A 20,000-nucleotide genomic window follows, 5' to 3' on the forward strand; every position below is an offset into this window, starting at 1 on the left:
TGCAGTCTCGAGCGTACGAAGTCACACAGCTCCTCGTTGGTCATCACGTCCCAGATGCCGTCGCAGGCCAGGACGATGAACTCGTCCTCGGCTTCGCAGCGATCGATGGCGTAAACCTCGGGCTCGGGGGAGACCAGCTGCTCCGTGGGGCCTTTTCCACTCACACACTTGTAGTCGAAATCTCCGAGAGCTCTGGACACGGCGAGAGAGCCGTTCACACGCTGGAGCGGGAAATAAAGAAATGAAAATCGCTTCAAATGTGACTGTTTATATAATTATATTACACCATGACCTTGTACAGCTTGATATTGTTTTGGTGCATAAATATATTTATTTACAACATTAAGACTTTTTCCCACCAAATGAAGAAATATAATAAAAACACACACACACAGAATTATACGCCCTCGTACACGCAAATCCGACGTCTTCACCCGACGGGCAACATGCTGGTGTAGATCGTTACGTCAATATTTACTGCATTTCGATCTTAAACAAATCGTCGTGACGTCGGACTCAAAGTCAGCGGCGTCTGGTGCGTGTTTATTTATTAGCGAGCGCTCACCTGGATCATGACGGATCCCCCTGCGTTCTGGATGCGTTGTTTCTCCAGTGGGTTGCTGGGTTTGTGGTCCTGTGTGGAGAAGTGCACGGCGCCGGCGCGGCTCAGCAGCCCCCGAGAGTCGCCGCAGTTGATTAGGAAGATGCGTCGCGGCGAGATCATGGCGCCCACCGCCGTCGAGCCACTCCGGTTCCGCTCAGACATCTCCCGCATGTGCTCGTCGATCTGCAGGAAGCCGGTCCTGATTCCCGACGTGACGCGGTCCACGCTTGGCTCCTCCTCCCCTCCGCTGCTGCCCTGAACGCCGTTAAGATATCGCACGCTCGCCTTATTCCACAGCTGTTTTACAAAAATCTACATTTTGGTCGAGAGAGAGAGAGCGAGAGAGAGAGAGAGAGAGAGAGAGAGAGAGATGCTCACCTGGAAGTCGGGGTTGCTGGTGATGTGCTCGAGCAGGTGTTCGCAGCAGTAGCGGGCGACCTGAGAGCCGGCGTGGCCGTCGTACACGGCGAAGAAGGACCAGGGCTCGAGGCCGTGCGGGAGGCCGATGACGGCCGTGTGAGCGTCCTCCATCTCCACGCGCCAGCCCTGCATGCTGCTCACGCCGTAGCGCAGCCCGTTCCCCTCGCCATGAACGTTCTGCTTCTCCATCTTCGGCTTGTCCAAGAACGCACCCATCTCTCTCGCGCCTCACACACCTGGAGCAAGGTGAGTAGTGACATCACCGTCAGTAGGGGACGTGTCCACCTATCCGATCTGTCTTTGTCTAATCCGTACATCATTCTACACATCTGCATGTCATTATTTATCCATCACTCCACCGAACTGTTAAACTGCCCGTCCATCCGTCCATCCATCCGTCCATCCACCTACAGCGCCTGTTTATCCACCAGGTCATATTTTATACCCAACCGTCACTTTATTCCTCCATCAGTCCATCTCCATCCATCTTTATTTATCCGTCCAGTCATTTATCAAATTCTCTACCTATTCTGCCATCTACTTAAATATTCTCTCCCTCCATTCACTTTATCTATTTATCTATGTACACACACACACCCACCCAGCTGGTTGTCCTTGTATGGCAGAGATTATCTCTGGTTCACACACACATTTCACTGCACTAAAAATAGCAAGCTTTAGCCAGAGTTTCTCTCTCACACACGCACACACACACCTACAGTGTGTACAGTTTACTGTAAACAATACCTAAAATGTGTATTTGTTGTTGTTGACTGTGTGCGTCTGATTTCCATAAACTACGTTCATTTTTTTTTTTTTAAAGATGATGAAAAACGGACTCAAATCCAACCACGTGATGAAGCTTCTTTCCTTTTATGCTCTTTTAGTAGTATTTTTATTCCCATTTGATTCAAATGAACGCATTACGTAATGGTGTGTGTTTTTTTCTTCTCCCGTCCGCATTCAGACAAGTCCCACCTTCTCGGCTGTGAGTGGCCAATAGAGCCCCGGCCTCCCGCGCCGGATTGGCTGGAAGCCGGTACGTGCGAGTAAGCGAGGCTTTCTTATCCAATCCTAGCGGGAAGGGGCGGGGTTTGTCGGAATACGGGTGGGGAAACGGAATGATTTGAAGATTGTAAAGTGTCAAAATCGGACGGTGTGTCAGAAATAAAGTGGTCTGTGTGCCGAGAAGAGGTCTCAGGGTAAAGTACACCAGTAACAGAAGAAAATAATAACAATAATAATCAAATGAGTAACCTAACGACACTAGTTGTTAGCTTCTGCTAGCTAATTGATAGCTAACTTCACACACCTCGCACAAAATCCTCAAAAATCTAAAAATATATGTGTATATATATCGTAAAACTTACCGAAAATCCAAAGTGGGTGAAAATCAGCGATAAATGAGAGAAATGTGGAGAAAGAGCAGAATGAAGAGCTGAGCTCAGGCTCGGTGTCGGACAGGAGAAAAGTGTTGCGTTAAAGTGTTCAGTCAGTGACAGAGCGGATCTCCCCGCCGTTTATCAACCGGTTATGCATCGTTAAACTTTATTCACACACCAGAATGGAATTCTACACCGTTGTTATTGGTTATTTTTTACTAAAATATGGTGCTGCGCTGCCACCGGCCTCCAGCGCGTAAACAACCCAACAACGGCTAGCGCCAGGACCCGGATGTACAACCAGCCGAGCTGCAAGCGTCAGGCCAGTGACGTCATCACGCAGCAGGACCCGGATGTGGCACTTACTTGCGCTTCATTTTGGCCGAATAGTGTTTCTTATAGCTTAAATGATTGTATCGTCTGGCAGGTGATTTGTAATATCTGTTTAAGATAAAACTGTAATAAACACATGACATTAAAAAAGTGGATTGGCTCAATACGTCTATTATTTTTTGTGAAATAATGCTAAAAAATGAGTCATTTTATTTAGTGTATACTGTTTATATGGCTTTTGTACTGTAAATATTGAGGCCCAAACACTGTTCCAGCATGACAATGACCCTGTGCACAAAGCGAGCTCCATGAAGACGTGGTGTGTGAAGACTGGAAGAAGGTGGAAGAACTCGAGTGTCCTGTACAGAGCCCTGACCTCAGCCTTCGGGATGAACTGGAACTGGAGCCTCCTCACATCAACATCAGCTCCTCACATCAACATCAGCACCTGACCTCAACCTCACTAATGCTCTTGTAGCTGAACGAACACACATCCCCACATCCATGCCCCCAAATCTAGTGGAAAGCCTTCCCAGAAGAGTGGAGCGCATTATAACAATAAAAGTGGGAATAAATGTGGAATGTGATGTTCAACAAGCACATATGGGTGTTGTCATGTATTTTATATAACAGGTGTCATGGTCAGAGGTGCACAAACTTTATTTATTACTATCAATTATACAATTACAACTACACAATCAGAAATAAATGTTTTGCTAACTTATTTCAGACATTTCTGTAACGTGGTGGCATAAACTTTCATTCCTTAAAGAAAAGGAATTAAATTTACAGAGGATATCAATTAAATACTGTACGGTTTATTATTATTATTATTATTATTATTATTATTATTATTATTATTATTATTATTATACTGGAATTTTATAAAGTGTTAATATAAACTTTACCTTCAAAATCGGCAAAAAAAATACTGGTTGTTGTTTTCCATTTACTTCCGGCAACAGTGATGACGTCATGACCTCGGCGTTTTTGTGTTTTTTCCCTTTATTTTGTTTTTGTTTTAATGCTGCATTAGATATGCATTTTTCATAATTTTCCGAGAGCACGATTATTGTTTTTATTTTAAAAATCAGAATATTAAGACGCGAAAAAACATCGCAGGATTGAATTTCGGAAGTCTGAGATTTGAAATGTTCGTACTTCCGGATCAGGTTGTAAACTTTGCACGCGCTCCGTATGGCCGGTGGTTGGTTTGGACAGTGTTTAATTGGACTGTAGCGGGCGTCTGATCGTGGAGATGAGATGGAGGTGTGTGTGTGCTCCGTGTTATTGCTGTGTGTGTGTGTTTATGTGACTCTGCAGCTGATCCGCTTCATCACCGCGGACGCGGATTTCACTCTGCTGTGGGCGGCTGCTGTGGGGAGAAGCCCAGGTAATACTCACACTACACCCTGTTCAGCCTCGACTAAACCCTCACAGACCCGCCAGTCTCTCATAACAGAGCCTGTGAATCTGTGGGTTCTTCTTACAACCTTACAGGCTCGTTAATAATGAATTTTAGGCGTTAATTTGAATATTAAGGTTAGGTTTTCTCTCTGCCATTGCGAAACACTTTTCTACATCCTTCCTGTTGAGACATGAATCACACTGCAGTGTGTGGAGTTCTGCAACAGCCCTTGGTTCTGGTGAATTAATTTACACACTTTGTGAGGGGAGAGAGAGAGAGAGAGAGAGAGAGAGAATGGAATTGGGGGGGGGGGTTGAGTAAAAACTAATACACTGTTAACACCATTAAAGCTACAGAGGATGAAGGAACAACAACCCAAACATCATTTCTATATGAGCCGCCACTTTCATTACTGAAATGTGTGTGTGTGATGTAGAGGTGGCTCTGAGTCAGAAGGTGGTGTGGATCACCGGAGCGTCCAGTGGGATCGGGGAGGAACTGGCCTATCAGCTGGCTGCAGTCGGAGCTCGACTCGTGCTGTCTGCACGCCGAGAGAACGAGCTGCACAGAGTCAGGAGGAATTGTTTGGGTAAACACACACACACACACACACACACACACACACACACACAGTGTCGGGAGGTTTATTTGTGCCTTCCTGTGACCAATCAGCTTAAGAGTATTTACTGGGGATCGTAAAGTTTGAAAAGATTCATTATTTAATTCCAACCTCGTCATATTCACGATCGTTATTTCCTGTTTTCGTCCTCAGAGCGCTCGTCTTTAGAAGAGAAGGATATTCTCGTCCTTCCACTCGATTTGTTGGACCGATCGACTCACGGAGAGAAAACCGAGTCGGTTCTGCAGCATTTCAGCAAGGTGGCGCTCTTTCTGCTGAAATCATAATCATTTCTAATGTACTGAAGTCAGAATTGTCTTCTTTGTGGACACGGTGAGAGTCGGTGGAACCGGATGTTCCAGGCTGTCTCTCGGCGCGACCATGTGACGTGAGATTTTTTTGTCGTTGTTGAAGCTGTGTTGTAAACGTTATCATTAACGTTGCAGATAGACGTGCTGGTGAATAACGGTGGGCGGAGTCAGCGCTCTCTCTGCGTCGACACAGACATCGATGTTTACGGCAGTCTGATGGAGCTCAACTACTTGGGAACCGTCTCGGTCACGCAGCACGTCCTGCGGCACATGATCCAACGCGGCGACGGTATCATAGCAACCGTCAGCAGCATCGTGGGCTTGGTGGGGGTGCCGCTGTCCACCGGATACGCAGCCAGCAAACACGCACTGCAGGTGAGAGAGGTAGAGACGCATACACGCAGAGGAATAACGAGAAGGTGTTTTTAAAATTTATTTCCAGTTCTGTCTCCTCTGAAGGGTTTCTTTAACTCCCTGAGGACGGAGCTGACAGACTATCCAAACATCACCATCAGTACCATCTGCCCCGGGCCGGTCGTGTCCCAAGTCGTCCACAATGCCTTCACTGAACAAGTCGGAAAGGTAGTGCACCAACACACACACACACACACACACACACACACACACACACACAGAGTAAAATAATGTGGTGCTGTCTGATGTCATCATATACCCAACATGATGGAAGCACATATTTCTGCCTCTATTTTCCCTAATAAACATCATATTTACATCAAACACACCCTATTTCTTCTCATAAACATCACATTTACAGTAAACACGCCCCCCCCCCCTCATTTACAAGAGGCATGCCCCAATTGCCACATCATTTACATAAGACACGCCCATTCCCCCCTCATTTACATGAAACACACTCTATTTACCGCATATACATATCATTTACATCAAATGCACCCTAATTTATGCACATATTGCAGATGTGAGCCTCACATCTCCCTCATTTGCTCTCAGTCTCTCCCCCATGTCTCTCTCTCACTCTGCCCGTCTCTCTCTCTCTCTCTCTGTGTGGTGAAGCCGGTGTCTGACGCAGGAGATCAGTCCCATAAGATGTCGACTGAGCGTTGCGTGCATCTGATCGTGGCCGGCCTGTCTAACCGCGTGAAGGAGATGTGGATCGGCCAGCAGCCGTTTCTTCTCTTCTTCTACTTGTGGCAGTACACGCCCACCTTCGCCTGGTACATCACCAACCTGCTCGGCAGGAAACGAGTGCAGAACTTCAAAGCTGGACTGGTGAGGAAACGGCGTGCTCTGAGAAATCGTACGCGAATATTCCTGCATCCTGATTATTTAAGAGATGTGTTAATGTGGTTAACTTTTTTTTCCCAGGACGCAGACACGGCGTATTTTACCAAGCCAAAGGCCAAGACGAGCTGAAAACCTGCACTGATTAACTATTATAAAGCGCTAAATATGGTACTGTATGTAATATATAGTATTATTTATATAGTGCTGTAGGTCTATACGTATATAAATATATAAACGGATATGATTCTATTGCTGCATTCGACTAGAGGTCATAACCTCACTTCCTACCTTTTGCTGAGTTTATCCCATATATACACGTATTACCTTTAGATCACAGCTGGCTCGCTTGTTGCTCATCCCGAGCTCTTCTGAGGTAAATGGAATGCAGCATATACGTGTGATTCTAGAACTTTCTACGCTATTATAGCATGGCAGTGCATAGACTGTTTATGTGTGTGTTTACTGTGAATAATGAATGAACCTTCAATTTTTAAAATTCAGAGGTTGACTGATGCAGAGAGAGAGATATATATATATATGTATATATATATGCTGATAAAATCAGTGGATGTTTAATTTTTACATTTAATTATTTATCAATGCACTACTGTATATAAATGACCGGTAATGATTTAAAAAAATGTTCTGTAGAAAATCCACATGGACACGATGCTGTATTGAACAAATAATTAAATAAACCAACAACTAAGCAGTTGATTGATTAAAGAAATAAAATGCGCTGTGGGCCACTAGATGGCGCTAAAAGCTGTTTTTAAAAAAGCGTTAATGTTTATGTTCTGTTTTAAATGTCAGCAGTTAATCACGTGTTTCAGAGTTTATTATTTTTATTGTTTTATTATTATTTTGCTGATTTTATGTTTAGCATTTTTTCCCCAAGGGGACTTCAGAGAAGTGCACTAGCTTGTTGATTCAGTTTATTTTGTAGTCTCTGTAGAAAAGTCCTGCAGAAAGAGTGTAAAACAGACGGGGTTAGCATTAAAACAGCTTTAACACTCCTTCAGCATGTCATAACCACAATAATAACAGTGTGTGTGTGTGTGTGTGTGTGTGTGTGTGTGTGTGTGTGTGTTTTGAGACGTGCATTAGTGTGTTGATGTCCAGCATTTACACACTATCACAAACACACACACACCCTCCCCCAGCTTCTGAAAATCTCAGTTCAGTCTGTTAGCTTAAACTCCTGTCTGTGTGTGTGTGTGTGTGTGTGTGTGTGTGTGTGTGTGTGTGTGTGTGTGTGTGGGGTGTGAAACGTGCATTCGATCAGTTACAGGTGTGTCCTGAAGTCCTTGTGCATCACATCATGATTGTTCCACACACAGATTTGGATTTTGATATGTTCACACACACTGCTCTGTGTGTGTGTGTGTGTGTGTGTGTGTGTGTGTCAGAAGCAGGTGAGGTGTGTGGGGCTGCAGGAGTAGATGGGGTAACCCAGCGGTGGCTCGGCGGCCTGCACCGTCAGGTTCCTCAGCAGGAGTGTGTGAGCCTGAATGCTGTAGCGCTCCTCGTCGTCGTTGGTGGCGTAGAGCAGCTCCCAGGACAGATTGGCCCACTGACCGCGCACACACTCCTCACACAGCGCCCCGAGCTGGAACACACACTCCTGCAGCGACAGCACACGGCCCGTATACGAACCCTACACGGGAGAAGGTCAGGGACGGGGTGAGAGAAAGAATGATGGACGGGAAAAGAGCCAGAATGTAAGAGAGAAGGTATAGGGGTAGGGGTGTGTGTGTGTGAGAGAGAGAGAGCGCGAGTGAGTGAGTGATCACCATGGTGATATCATGGCCGAGTGAGAACAGGAAGGGTTTCTCCTGTAGAACTCCATCGTGCCAGCCTCGCTCCGTCGCCATGCCGATGAACCAGTGTTGATGATAATGGTGCAGCGTGGAGTGAAGCTCCTCCTCACTCTCCACCGGCCCCAGAGACGCCTGGTCTATCAGCAGCTTCACACTGTACCTACACACACACACACACACACACTTTACACTCAGATCCTACCACGACCAAGGTTTTACACACCTGTGCATACACACACACAGACGGAGGTGACGTTACCTGAAAGCCCTGAGGGTGAGCTGATGCAGCTCGGTATTTTCTCGGAGCCAGTCGAGTCCTTCGTGCCACGCTGTGTCTCCGCAGTAAACCCTAAAAACGAAACTGGCGCTCGGCACTGAAAGGTCCATTCCTAACGCCAGCGCGCACGACAGCGCCACCTGGCTGTACATCTCCATCAGCGCACGATCCTCCTGCAGCGCACGACACACGCTCTGCTCGTCCTCCCCTCCTTCCCACAATCCCTCCATCGCCAGCTGCGCCAGGCAAAAACCAAACCATTCGTCTGGGAAGGAGGGCCTGAGGGGGCGGAGATTGGAGGCGGTGAAAGGGGCAGAGAACCAGGATGCAGGAAGGGCGAGGGTTTCGGAATGTCGCGAGGAGAAGTTCGGCGGGTTGGTGTGGTCGAAGGGGGCGGAGCTAACAGGCGAGACGTCGTCTTTTTCCTTGTCGAGGCTGACCCCGAGTCCGAGAGGCCGCAGCGTCGGTAAAGACGCGAGCGCCATGTTTTCATACAGGCTGTGGATTTCCACAGAGCCCGGAAGAGACGCGTGTTCTTCCTCCGCTCGCATCGCCGTCATCATCCTCCGGATCGGCTTCCGAACCGGGACCGGCCCGAACAGATCGTCCGCGTCCGACCAGTCCGACAAGGACGACAAGCTGCCCCGCCCCCTCGGCGGCGGAGACGAGGAGGAGTCGTTGAAGTGGCTCTGCGAGACCACGCCCGGCTTGGCGCCGTGTGAAGTGGGCTCGGGCTGCACAGCATGCTGGGAGCTCGGCAGCGAGTGCGACTTGACTCGGCGGGTCCTGTTCTGGACAGCGTGATGCAGCAGGATCCACACCAGCGTCTTCAGGAAGTCGGAGCGGAGCTGGCGGAGGTGATCGGGCGAGTCGATGATGCCGGTCAGGACGTTGCGGGCGTCGGAGTAGACGGTTACGGGCAGGAGGGCACAGGGCGTGAGCGTATTTCCCCAGTGAGGGTTCAGGAAGCGCCGGAAATGTCCAGGACGGTCCAGACGATCGAACGCCGCCTCGAAGACCTCGTCGACTCGCCGGGCTTCCACCGTGTGGCACGACGTCTCCTGCAGCTCCAAACCCTGAGCACCGAGAAGAAACCTGAGCACGGCGCGTTACATCGCCACATCATCGACTCATTACAGATCAAAGGGTTTATCTCGCGCTCCGGAGCGACGACCGGGAAGCTGAGGTTCTCCTACCTTGATGTTGACCGTACAGTAACCGTAGCCTTTCTCCAGAACGCTGATCCACACCACTCGATCCTGGAACCGGCCCAGGAAATGAGAACCGGGAGAATAAGCACCTGAGCTCGGACACACACACACACACACAAGATAGGAGAAATTGGATTAAACTATTACACAAAAGACTGAAAGTAAAGCCTGATTGGCTCTTTAAACCAACACAGTGACGCTCACCCAGCGTTCCGTTAGCGAACGCGTGCATTAGTGCCGAGGCTAGCCTGGTGCTGAGCTGCTGGTAGTAGATGGAGTCGGGGCAGGGGCAGGTGGTGCCCGGTGTCCCTGGCCACGAGCGCAGGGGCCTGGGGAAGCCGACCAGGAAGACGGGCAGCGTGAAGAGCGGCAGGAGAGGAGCGGAGAGCAGCGCCGACAGCATCACCACGGCAACCAACAGAGGGCACAGTGCCACGTTGAGCGCCAACAGCGCGCCGGCCGACTGACGCCGCTGCTTCGTCTCCGTCCACGACGTGATTAACACGGTTAGAGCAAACTTCAGCTTCAACAGGAACTGAGAGAGACGATCAGACACCAGAGACACCTGAGAGAGAGCGAGAGAGCGAGAGAGAGAGAGAGAGAGAGAAACGCGCACACACACGGGGTCAGAGGTTTGTAATCGCGGTGAGGAGACACACTCTGACACACACTCACCACTATGAGCTGCACTCCGGTGCCCAGATCGTGCCACTGCTGTGCGACTCGTCCTCCATCAGCCAGTCTCACCGTCACCACCACCACCATCTGCAGGAGAGCCTCCTCACTGCTCTGCCACACCTAACACAGGGTCAGAGGTCAGGGATCAGAGAAATGAGCCACACGACGGTGTGAGGAAGCTTACTGTGGCTGAGTTACTGTTACCATCCCCAAGTTGGTTATTTTCCTATAACAGTATGCCAGCAAGTGTTTTATTCCTTCTGCCCAATCAGAATCCAGAACTCAGTGTAAAAGCATCAATCGAGGACGTACCGCTCTGAAGGCTCGCGTGAAGCCGACAGCCGACGCCACTGTGTGGGACTCGTGCAGGGAAGCATCGGTGGCCAAAAACCCAACCATGGCTAACGGACAGACTGAAAGAGCCAGGAAAACACACACACACACACACACACACACACACACACACACACACACAAAAAAAAAAAAACGTGTAGTAAGAGATATGGACTAAAAAAAAAAAAAGTAATAATACAGTTTAAATACAGCTGCCTGAAGATATTAGCAAAATATATAAACGTCATCATAATAATAATAATAGTAGTAATAATAATAATAATAATAATAATAATAATAATAATAATAGTAATAATAATAATTATTAAGACACCGCGAGATGTGAGTGAACACCAGACTCTCCTCACCCAGGTTAATAAGCACTCTGCGGACCAGTGCGGCGACCCACAATGCTTTGCTGCTGCTCAAGAAGGCCTGGACGCTGCTAAGGCGTTTGGGGTAGAGGGGATTGAGGACGAGTCCCCCGAACATACACGCACCCTGAACCTCTCGTAACACGCGTGTAATGATACCGAGAGCTATGAGGACCCAGCCGATCAGAGCCTGAGGGTCCGGCACGGTGTCACGTGACCCCTGGACGTCCCCCCCAGTCACGTTGCTCCCCCCGGCGGGACGGAGGCGGTGCAGCAGAGCTGCTTCGGTCGTGGCCGCCGTGAGGACGAGGGCGGAGAGCGGGACACTCCACCAGCCCAGGCTTGTGCGCGTGTGAGGGTGTGTGTCGCGATTCCTGCACCGTAACAGCGTGGCGATCTGCGTCAGGTCCTGACTGAGAAGGAAGCCCGTCGCCACGGTGAAGAGGACCACGCCCAGAGATGAGGGGATGAAGAAGGTGGAGATGGAAACGCACACGGAGCACAGGAACATCAGCACCAACCTGGTGGAGAACCAACAGACTCTAAGGTGAAGGTGTGTTCAAGTACTGTGTGTGTGTGTGTGTGTGTGCGCGTGTCTGTACCTGCGGTTGGTGGCCATAGCTGATCCTCCCAGGGTGTGTATGAGGCTCTGCTCCATGATCCATAAGACGAGAGCGTCGAGAGGAGGCAGCATTCCCAGCGCCCACAGCACCGGCAGCACCAAGAACAGCACGTGCATCACCTGACTGGCCACCTGCAGCTCGGCCACGCCCCCGCCTACACACCTGAGTACACACCACAGGTACACGAACATCTCATCCAGGATCCTTAAGTCTCTAAACATGGCGTTACAGCTGAAATCACTGCACCTCTGTGAATGTTTGGAGGCGGGGCTGTGTGGGTGTGGCTTTGAGTATGTCGACATAGACAGGAACAACTCATACTTCTGTTAATGTAATCCACCTTGTAATCACCGGAGCTCAAATGCTACCTAATGCGTGTTTAAAATGAAATTAAAGCGGCAGTATGGAAACGTGGGAGGATTGTGGGAGTCGTCGTACGCGTACCTGAGCGCCAGATCCACGGCGACGAAGCCGAAGATGTACAGCGGCCTGGTGAGCGCCGTGATCTCGTACGTGTCCTGCGGCTGAAAGGTGGCCGTTTCCGGCGCCGTGTTGACGATCAGCGAGTATTCGGCGATGCACAGCGTGACCCAGCTGAGCGCGAACACCGGGACCACGGCGACGTAGTTCCCGAAAATGGCGCTCAGGCGATCGGGCAGGAGGTACCACGTCCCGAATCCGCACATGGCCCCGGCCAGCGCCGTGTGGAGAACCACGTTAGCCAGGAAGCGCTTACCCGGGGCCAGGAAGCGCACCGTCTCGGGTCCCGCGCACTGTGTGAACTCCACTTCCTCCTCGTCGGCCATGACGTTGTGTCCCACCGTTAGCCTCTGGACGGCGCCGGTTCTCCGCGCCACCCACTGGGAGAGGGTCTGCAGCGCGGCGCCGAATGCCAGCATGAGCGCCCCGGATACGATCCCGGCGCCAGCGTCATCCATCACCCTGAGCTGGAAGAACAGAGTCCCCACGCCGCCAAGGAGCCACGGCATGAAGAACAGCGCCACCTGGTGGATGTAGACGTATGGCGGGGCACAGTAGCCCAGTTTGAGTCTCGGACCCCCCAGCACCGTCTGAGGGAAACGCTTCCAGAAAAACTCCTGCTTGTAGTCGTTGAGCAGCGGCACGTCGGGGCCCATGATGAACGCCAGAGTGCTGAGATTCCCACCGGCATCTTCTTTAGTAACTACGATCACCGAGCGCCGCTCACTGAGAGAAACACGAGAACACACACACCAGAGGATCGTGGAGCCGAAAACACTGTTAATCTCCAACTGAGTCATAAACAAGTTAGGATCGGGAGGAACAGCACGACAATGCAGACGTGAGACATTCTGAAGCTGTGATTAAAACGCCAGAATCATGAAAAGTCACATGACCGCCGACTTGCACAATCTCCGCCCTCAAACTAATGTCTATTCTCCACCAAAAAAAACCCATCCACTAACCACGTTTATTGCCAATGAGCTGCCGTTGGGCGGGACATATACCTACTAGAGAGCATTTCATTGGACGAACACAACACTAGTACAGGATGAGTCCTCAAAAAACTCACCAGTTTAACCGGAAGTGATGAACTATAACATTAAAAACGAGAATATTTTCAAAAGCGGTGCGAACAGCTCTGAAACTCCAGTTTTGCTTTAACTATGACCCTGATGACTGAAAGCCTTCACAGAAACACCATGCACATCTGGAACACTTAGTGTTTTCATGCTCTGTGTGCGGTGCAGATTAATACTACAGAAAAACACGCACAGACGTGAAAAGGGTCTTGCTTATATACGGTATGTTTTCTGAGTATGAAGATGAAAGAAAAGCTAACTATAAACAAATCAAATCGCATAATAGTTGTTTATTATCAGATGCTAATCTAACGCTAACGTTCACGCTGTATCTATGGCAACAAAGCGGTATGTTTAACCTAAGCTTGGAGAGGGGGTGTACAGAAAGTGCAATTATTTGTTATAACATATTAATAGCGTTACACTAAGCAGCATTTAGTACATTTAGAAAATGTCTACATTATTTAATATATATCTATATATTTATATATTTAACCTTAAATCGGTGACGCTAACCAGTTAGGTACAGCCCGTAAAATTAGTTTTTTTTCCCCCCTACCCGTATTCAAAAAAAAATCCCGCCTCCTGCGCTGAGATTGGTTAGTCCCGTCCCGCCTCCTGATATCGATTGGCTGCAAGGTCACACTTGCGCGTGGCTGCTTCGCGACTGCCAATCCTGGTGCCGGCAGCCGGGATTGTCGGAAAACAGGTAGGAGTTAAAATAACGCAAGTCGAACAGTGCGGTACAAAACAACCTAGCTACTTAGCTTATTTGCGAATAAAGCGCATATGTGCTGATTTGCAGTTTTTTTCTTTTCACCGTTAACAAAACACGGCTCTGAAAAATCATTTAAAAATCTAAACATGAGACGTTAGCGTCAGCTTTTTTGTCCGTTACCTTTGCTGAAGCATCCATTGTTTCCTACCGCTGTTGCAGCTAAGAGACCGTTGTGGGCGGGGCTTGTAGCGGGACGAACTGTCAATCAAGCGAAATGATTGGCAGTGGCCCCGCCCATCTTTGGTTTAAAGGGTTTTTTTTGGCCATTTCTTTATCTTTAAACAGAAATATTATTTGTATGTATGAATGTGCTGATTTTTTGTGTGAAATTACAACTGCTGATTTTAATTAGCCGACGCAGAATTACTGATGGTTTCATAAAATTAAGTGAAAATATACTTCTTAGTAAAATATTGATTGAGTGATTATACTGCTTAGTTACACAGTGAGCAAGTAATCTCGATTTAAACAACAACAAAAACAACTAAAGTCTTAATCAGGTTAAAACAGGGTGTGAACATGGCAGGTAAACAGTGTTAAATCTTTTATTTACAGATTTAAACAGAAAGCTCAAACATTATAATTCAATCTTTGTGAGATTGTACTTATTTTATATAAAACAAAATCATAAAACAGAAACATTCTGATTGTCCATAAAGAGGAGTTTTTTATTGCGTCTCCACGCGTTTCGGCCTCTTTGGCGACGGTTCTTCTGAGCGACCTGGAGCAACGAGAGAGAGGAAAGGGTTATAGTGTTTACGTATAGGGGTGTGTGTGTGTGTGTGAGAGAGAGAGAGAGAGAGAGAGAGAGACCTACCATCGTCCTCCTCCTCCTCCTCCTCCTCCTCCACCACCACCACGTCTGCTCCGTACAGCACATCTCTCGGCATGCTGAAGCTCACACACATCATCTCCTTGTTGGGGGCCACGTTTCTCACCATGTGCACTTCACACCGTCCCTTCAGCGATGTCCCTAAACTGAGCTCGGCTCGCTCCAGCACGTCCCTCTCAGGCTCGTCCTCTTTGGAGAAGCCGTAGACGTGGAGCTTCGGCAGGACGCCGCCATCAGGACCCGGGTCCTTCTCGCCCTTCAGCAAGCCTCTGAACGCGTCCAGGAAGTCGAGCGCCAACGCCGGCAGGTTCATGATCACGTGGACGGCGGACGAAGAATCCGATCTCTTGATCAGATCGGGGAGACGCTCTCGCAGCGGGCCTTGGATGAACTCCCGGCCGTCGAGGTTAAAACTCGTGAGCTTGGACTCCACCTTGTTGAGCTTGGCGTTGTGCTGAAGCCACTTGTAGGACTCGGGGTTGAGGTCGTTGGCGAAGACTGAACAGCCACGGCGCGCCGCTAACACGGCGAACGGCCCGACTCCGGCGAAGACGTCAAACACCAAGTCGCCTCGGCGGAGCAGAGAAACGACACGCTCGTGCTCGGTGCCGAGACGAGGGTTCCAGTACACGCGCGAGAAATCAAACTCGTACGACACGCCGTTCTCCTTCACCTGCAGCGCGTGAGAGAACGGAAGGCTAATGACTACGAGGCTAGCAACAAGACGCTTCAGTAACACCAAATACCAAGGGAATTATAGAAATATTATATTATATAGAAATACTCTACAATATTGAGGCACGGCGTGGCCTGCCTCAGCAGTCTCGTCTCACGTGAAACACAGTGACGCTCTCCGAACGCTTCCTTTCCTCCTCACCTTCGCCACCATGTTGCTTTCTCCGGCTAACACTTCCATCTGGAAGTTTCTGTAGGTCGAGTCGATGGTGTTGGTTTTGTTCACCACACAGGTAACGCCTGGGTTCTTATCCATGATCACCTGACCTGTGGGATAAAACAAATCCACCTCAACATCATCACATTGCAGCCAATCAAAATAAGGCTAGAAAATGTGGGCGGAGTTATTACACAACAACCACAATTTCTTTTCCACTAACAAACTTTCACCTAGTATTAATGTTAGCTTCAGCTGAGTGCAGAAGTTTGTCAGCTGATTTGTCGGACCCAGGATGTACCGGCCCCGCCCCTTTCTCACCTATCAGGTTTTTATACGGCAGCTGGTGGTCTCTGAGGTTCATGTGCGCGATGTGTCCCACTCGGCTGAACCCTGACGTCACGTCCTGTCCTTCAGGAAGCACAGCGCGCAGCACCTCCTCGCTCTTCAGGTTCTCGTACGTCAGTTGGAGACTGTAGTGTCGGATTGCGGGCTCCACCCCCAACGCCTTCAGCGCCGCCGCTTCTTCTGGACCGAACGACTCGGCCGACTCGACACGTTGAGGGTCCAGTAGGAGCAGCCGGTGCTCTCCGGTCGTCTCGTTCCCCCCGTCGGTATCGTCGTCTACGACCCGTTTGAGACCCGGCCTCTGCAGCGCCACCTTCTTCAGGCTCTTGACGAGGCGGTTGAGGGCGCGGGTAGGGATCCGTATCGCAGGGACCACTACCGTCTGCGTGAAAGCATCGTGCTCCAGGACGGTCATACCTCGCACAGCAGCGGGAGGGCGGTATAGACCGAGGTCAGGGTCTGTCATGACCGACTGCACGCGCAACACTGAGAAACGTTTCCGAGATCCTGTGACGGGAAAGGAGAAGAGGCGAGGAACTCCAACATCAACGAGCGCGAGCAGCCTGGGAACGCTCCTGTAGTGACAATCACACACACAAGGGATCTGAACTCAAATAAAACGACTAAACGTATGACTCGTTCTTCATTTCTCACCTTCTTGTCTTTTATTTCTTAACAGTGGAACTATACTCAAACATATTAAAGAGTAACCAAGTTATTTATTTATAATTTTATAATCTTTTTTGGTCATGTCCGACTTGCGAGGCTAAAACGGACAGCATACGTGACGATATAATGTTGACATTGTGATATACGGTGCTGTGCAAAAATCTTAGCCCCCCTCCCTTTTTTTTAATGCATAAATTTAGTTATAGATGTTTATTTTACAACTTCTTCGTTCCTGAGCCGGTACACTTTCGGAACATCTCTTTACAAAAAAAAAAAGTTTGTATGTCAGTAAACAAAGCGACACGATACACTTGGGACGAAGGTACGGAATGAAGTCTGTTGGGTTTTACTGCAGAAACACAAACACGCTCCTGATCATTTCGTTCTAAATCTGCACACGCTGTTCCCGAGACTCAGCCATTTTTCTCTTTAAAGCAAACGGTCACATCATCACACCAAATATGAACTTTCCTTAACTTCGTACTGTTTTACGATTCTTTAGAGTACGTCGTCTAAGATTTAAAAGGCAAACAACGACCTTGAACAAAGATGAGATGATCTCATCTTATGAATCACATTTAATAATCTGGAAAGACCTTTGTAATATCACAGTCTAAAACGGGATTTAAAGAGAAGCAAATTAGTAAATGAATCACATGTAAAGGAATCACATGAAAATGTATCACATGAAAAGGAATCATACGTAAATGAATCACATGAAAATGAATCACTTGAATATGAATAACATGTAAATAAATCATACGTAAATGAATGACATGCAAATGAATCACATGCAAATGAACCATATGAAAATGAATAAATAAATTAAAGACAAATTAATAAATAAATAAATAAATCACATTTAATAGATTTAGTAACATTTTACATTTGCTATGTATTTGTGAAATAATGACAAATTAACCCCATAAATAAATAAATAAATACATACATAAATAAAATGTCTGTGATTGCTGTGTGGTGTGGACATACTGTACATACGACTGGAAGCAGCTGTACGTTTTATTGCATTACTTTATTATGTGTTTGAGTTCAGACGCAAAACTAATAACCGTATGAGTATGAAATGTCCCGGATCAGCTACACTTCGGTTTATATTTGTATATAATCCGGTTTATTACGTGGTGGTTGTTTTAAAGACACTGTAGACAAACACAGACGTGTTAAACTAAACCGAGGCCCTTTAACTGCTTTATTATTTACACCACGTTTCCTTTGGTCGGGGTTGTGAAAGATGCACGCGCTGGTTTAATGTCCGTAATATTATATCTCAGCTTAACTGAAATAAAGTGTATCTTAAGCGTCTAAAATGTTTTATTCTGCAGTCAGTAATCCTTCACTGCTTACCTTAACATTCCACAAGCTACACACGCGCGCGGAGTTGTTTCCTGTACGTCATCTTTAGGCGCCTCGCTCCGCCTCTCCCTAGCAGAGCGCCTGTTTCAGGGAATGTTACGTCATCAACAATCGACGCGTAAACGTTCCGTTTGGTCATATGACCAGAAATATGCACTTATCTGAGTGAGTTTGTGCACTGGAGCTGAAATAAGGATTCTTTACCGGGAGATATGTTTGCGTTTTACAAAAAGCGAAGTTTGTTTCAACGATGAGAGGCTTATAGAAACTAACCGGCGCTGAGAAAGTGTGTGTGTGTGTGTGTGTGTGTGTGTGTGTGTGTGTGTGTGGACGGAGGAGTGAAAAAGAAAGTAAGAAAATGAAAAGAGAGAGAGAGAACACAACGGTACAGAGTGAAGGTGGATATCAGCCTGGTGGAGATGAAGATGAGACAACAGCACTGCTGGAACAGGTTACACACACACACACACACACACACACACACACACACCACATAACTGTCAAACAGCATAACACGTATACAAATGCATGGAGAAATGTGTATACACACTAGGAATGGGCGATATGTCAAATGTGTGTATATATCACTAAACACACTACATGTCGTGATATCCAGGAGCGGAAACAAACAGGGAAAATGTGTAAAGATGACCCTGCTGGACCAACAGAAACCATCAGAGAAATTCTAATGGTTTCCACGACAAATACCATTACAAACCATCAGCTTAAACCATTACCATTATTGGTCCGTAATGGTATCCACTAGACATAACATGCCACCAATAGAAGGCAACACATTACCAGCAGAGACCCACAGGGACCATTACAGCGTCCATTAAAACCAATACGATTCCCATTCAAACCATTACAAATTGTACAAGGGATTGTATTGGGGGTTTATTTTTTTCCCAGCAGGGGAATCCTGACGAGATGTAGAGGAATGCGCCGAGTTTTTCACCCTTTTCCCCGTCCGTGTTGTGTTTTTGATCCTGATATCAGATCTCTGAGTATCACAGTAAACCAGAGGCTCTTTTATAAAAGCTTCGGTGTGGTGCTGTGAGGAACGACGACGTGTGCGATCAGAAACTGATCCAGGGATCTTAAAGCATCAGATCTCGTGGATCAGATCTCTCGAGCCAGTCGATCAGATCAGTACAGCCCTTATATGTGAGTTCTCTCTGAGGAGGATGATTCGTGGAGGTTTTACTCAGTGCTCCGTGGTCACTGCAGTCACATGCCTGTCTTGTGCACTTTGCCCTTTTTTTCCCGCAGTCGTTTATGCTGACGTCTCAGTTTCGTCTGCTGTGTGTGTGGTGTGATCATGAGTTGTTTTAAAAACCCTGTGATACTAAAAGACAACCAGGTCAAATAGTTGCTGTGTTTGTGTAATGAAGAATGTCCTGCGTTCCTCTTTAGCACGAGGCCGAGATAAAAATACAGTCTCGCAATTCTGTTTACTGTAATGCTAACACGACTACTCCTATTAATAATAATAATAATAATAATAATAAGAGACAGTACTGATCTGATACGACAAGAAGTCTTTTATTGTCATTACACAGGTAACAAAATTTAGTTTAGCAGCAGTCCAAGGAAAGAAAAGAAAAATAAAATGCGCCATATAATACAAGACAATATGCAATGGTATGGAAGTGTATAATATAATATAATATATAATATAATATATAATATAATATGCATGATTTGTATACAAGCGACACAGATAGTGGATCGGATTTCAGGGGAGGAAAGTAATCCTGTAACGAATGGAAATTGCTTCATCATAAGTCATTTTAAAGTATAGTAGTTTTTTAAAATAAATATTGGATAGGTATTGATATTATCCGACACTCATGATTTCAATATTAGTATTGATATTTGGGGGA

At 47.5% G+C, this 20,000-nt stretch overlaps 5 protein-coding genes across 12 annotated transcripts in view; 2 read left to right on the top strand and 3 right to left on the bottom strand.

The window, feature by feature from the left end:
• The window catches only part of ppm1aa (protein phosphatase, Mg2+/Mn2+ dependent, 1Aa), an 11,268-nt gene extending 8,561 nt beyond the window's left edge, over nucleotides 1-2,707 (bottom strand). For 3 of the 5 annotated variants that reach the window (XM_053679223.1, XM_053679224.1, XM_053679225.1), the window contains exons 1-4: nucleotides 2,395-2,707; nucleotides 983-1,260; nucleotides 566-901; nucleotides 1-221 (exon numbers count right to left, since the gene is read on the bottom strand). The exon at nucleotides 1-221 is cut by the window's left edge and continues 58 nt beyond it. In XM_053679223.1, the coding sequence (XP_053535198.1) occupies nucleotides 1-221; nucleotides 566-901; nucleotides 983-1,240 (815 nt within the window). In that variant the 5' untranslated portion in view covers nucleotides 1,241-1,260; nucleotides 2,395-2,707. The remainder of the gene's footprint in view (nucleotides 222-565; nucleotides 902-982; nucleotides 1,261-2,394) is intronic. The other 2 variants (XM_053679226.1, XM_053679227.1) reach the window with 2 other exon arrangements.
• Nucleotides 2,708-3,799: 1,092 nt separating this feature from the next.
• dhrs7 (dehydrogenase/reductase (SDR family) member 7) lies at nucleotides 3,800-7,058 on the top strand. The gene is made up of 7 exons (XM_017463537.3): nucleotides 3,800-4,132; nucleotides 4,584-4,736; nucleotides 4,920-5,026; nucleotides 5,213-5,452; nucleotides 5,537-5,659; nucleotides 6,113-6,328; nucleotides 6,425-7,058. Exons 1-7 carry the CDS (start codon nucleotides 4,003-4,005, stop codon nucleotides 6,470-6,472), a joined length of 1,017 nt encoding a protein of 338 aa, XP_017319026.1. The 5' UTR covers nucleotides 3,800-4,002; the 3' UTR covers nucleotides 6,473-7,058.
• Nucleotides 7,059-7,265: 207 nt separating this feature from the next.
• Nucleotides 7,266-14,329, bottom strand: pcnx4 (pecanex 4). 2 transcript variants are annotated; one of them, XM_017463525.3, is made up of 11 exons: nucleotides 14,120-14,329; nucleotides 12,104-12,865; nucleotides 11,639-11,821; nucleotides 11,031-11,557; nucleotides 10,642-10,742; nucleotides 10,327-10,449; nucleotides 9,856-10,216; nucleotides 9,637-9,740; nucleotides 8,423-9,516; nucleotides 8,137-8,323; nucleotides 7,266-8,000 (listed from the first exon to the last, which is right to left on the bottom strand). In XM_017463525.3, the coding sequence occupies exons 1-11, from the start codon at nucleotides 14,131-14,133 to the stop codon at nucleotides 7,749-7,751; spliced, it is 3,708 nt and encodes a 1,235-aa protein (XP_017319014.1). In that variant the 5' UTR covers nucleotides 14,134-14,329; the 3' UTR covers nucleotides 7,266-7,748. The 2 variants fall into 2 exon arrangements, with proteins under 2 accessions (XP_017319014.1, XP_017319012.1); XM_017463523.3 differs by lacking the exon at nucleotides 14,120-14,329 and having other exon boundaries at nucleotides 12,104-14,100.
• A 197-nt stretch (nucleotides 14,330-14,526) lies between these two features.
• On the bottom strand, nucleotides 14,527-18,214 carry trmt5 (tRNA methyltransferase 5). Its single transcript, XM_017463531.2, has 5 exons — nucleotides 18,106-18,214; nucleotides 16,045-16,646; nucleotides 15,709-15,833; nucleotides 14,817-15,504; nucleotides 14,527-14,720 (listed from the first exon to the last, which is right to left on the bottom strand). Exons 1-5 carry the CDS (start codon nucleotides 18,111-18,113, stop codon nucleotides 14,668-14,670), a joined length of 1,476 nt encoding a protein of 491 aa, XP_017319020.1. The 5' UTR covers nucleotides 18,114-18,214; the 3' UTR covers nucleotides 14,527-14,667.
• Nucleotides 18,215-18,255: 41 nt separating this feature from the next.
• Nucleotides 18,256-20,000, top strand: part of slc38a6 (solute carrier family 38 member 6) — an 8,299-nt gene continuing 6,554 nt past the window's right edge. For 2 of the 3 annotated variants that reach the window (XM_017463532.3, XM_017463534.3), the window contains exon 1: nucleotides 18,256-18,565. In XM_017463532.3, coding sequence (XP_017319021.1) covers nucleotides 18,473-18,565 — 93 coding nt within the window. In that variant the 5' untranslated portion in view covers nucleotides 18,256-18,472. The remainder of the gene's footprint in view (nucleotides 18,566-20,000) is intronic. The other variant, XM_017463533.3, reaches the window with a different exon arrangement.

Source organism: Ictalurus punctatus, chromosome 3 (genome assembly GCF_001660625.3).
Source record: "Ictalurus punctatus breed USDA103 chromosome 3, Coco_2.0, whole genome shotgun sequence".
NCBI classification, from domain to species: domain Eukaryota; kingdom Metazoa; phylum Chordata; class Actinopteri; order Siluriformes; family Ictaluridae; genus Ictalurus; species Ictalurus punctatus.

Bases quoted from the DNA above. Each gene is read 5' to 3' on its own strand.
- dhrs7 (XM_017463537.3), top strand. From the start codon at position 4,003: ATGGAGGTGTGTGTGTGCTCCGTGTTATTGCTGTGTGTGTGTGTTTAT. The intron at 5,027-5,212 runs GTGGCGCTCTTT...TTAACGTTGCAG, and splicing joins TTCTGCAGCATTTCAGCAAG to ATAGACGTGCTGGTGAATAA. The intron at 6,329-6,424 runs GTGAGGAAACGG...TTTTTTTCCCAG, and splicing joins AGAACTTCAAAGCTGGACTG to GACGCAGACACGGCGTATTT.
- pcnx4 (XM_017463523.3), bottom strand. From the start codon at position 12,939: ATGACTCAGTTGGAGATTAACAGTGTTTTCGGCTCCACGATCCTCTGG. The intron at 10,217-10,326 runs GTGAGTGTGTGT...GCTCTCTCTCAG, and splicing joins CCGGAGTGCAGCTCATAGTG to GTGTCTCTGGTGTCTGATCG. The intron at 8,001-8,136 runs GTGATCACTCAC...TCTCCCGTGTAG, and splicing joins TCGGCCATGATATCACCATG to GGTTCGTATACGGGCCGTGT.
- trmt5 (XM_017463531.2), bottom strand. The intron at 15,505-15,708 runs GTGAGGAGGAAA...CACGCGCTGCAG, and splicing joins AAAGCAACATGGTGGCGAAG to GTGAAGGAGAACGGCGTGTC. The intron at 14,721-14,816 runs GTAGGTCTCTCT...TCGTTGCTCCAG, and splicing joins GGAGGAGGAGGAGGACGATG to GTCGCTCAGAAGAACCGTCG.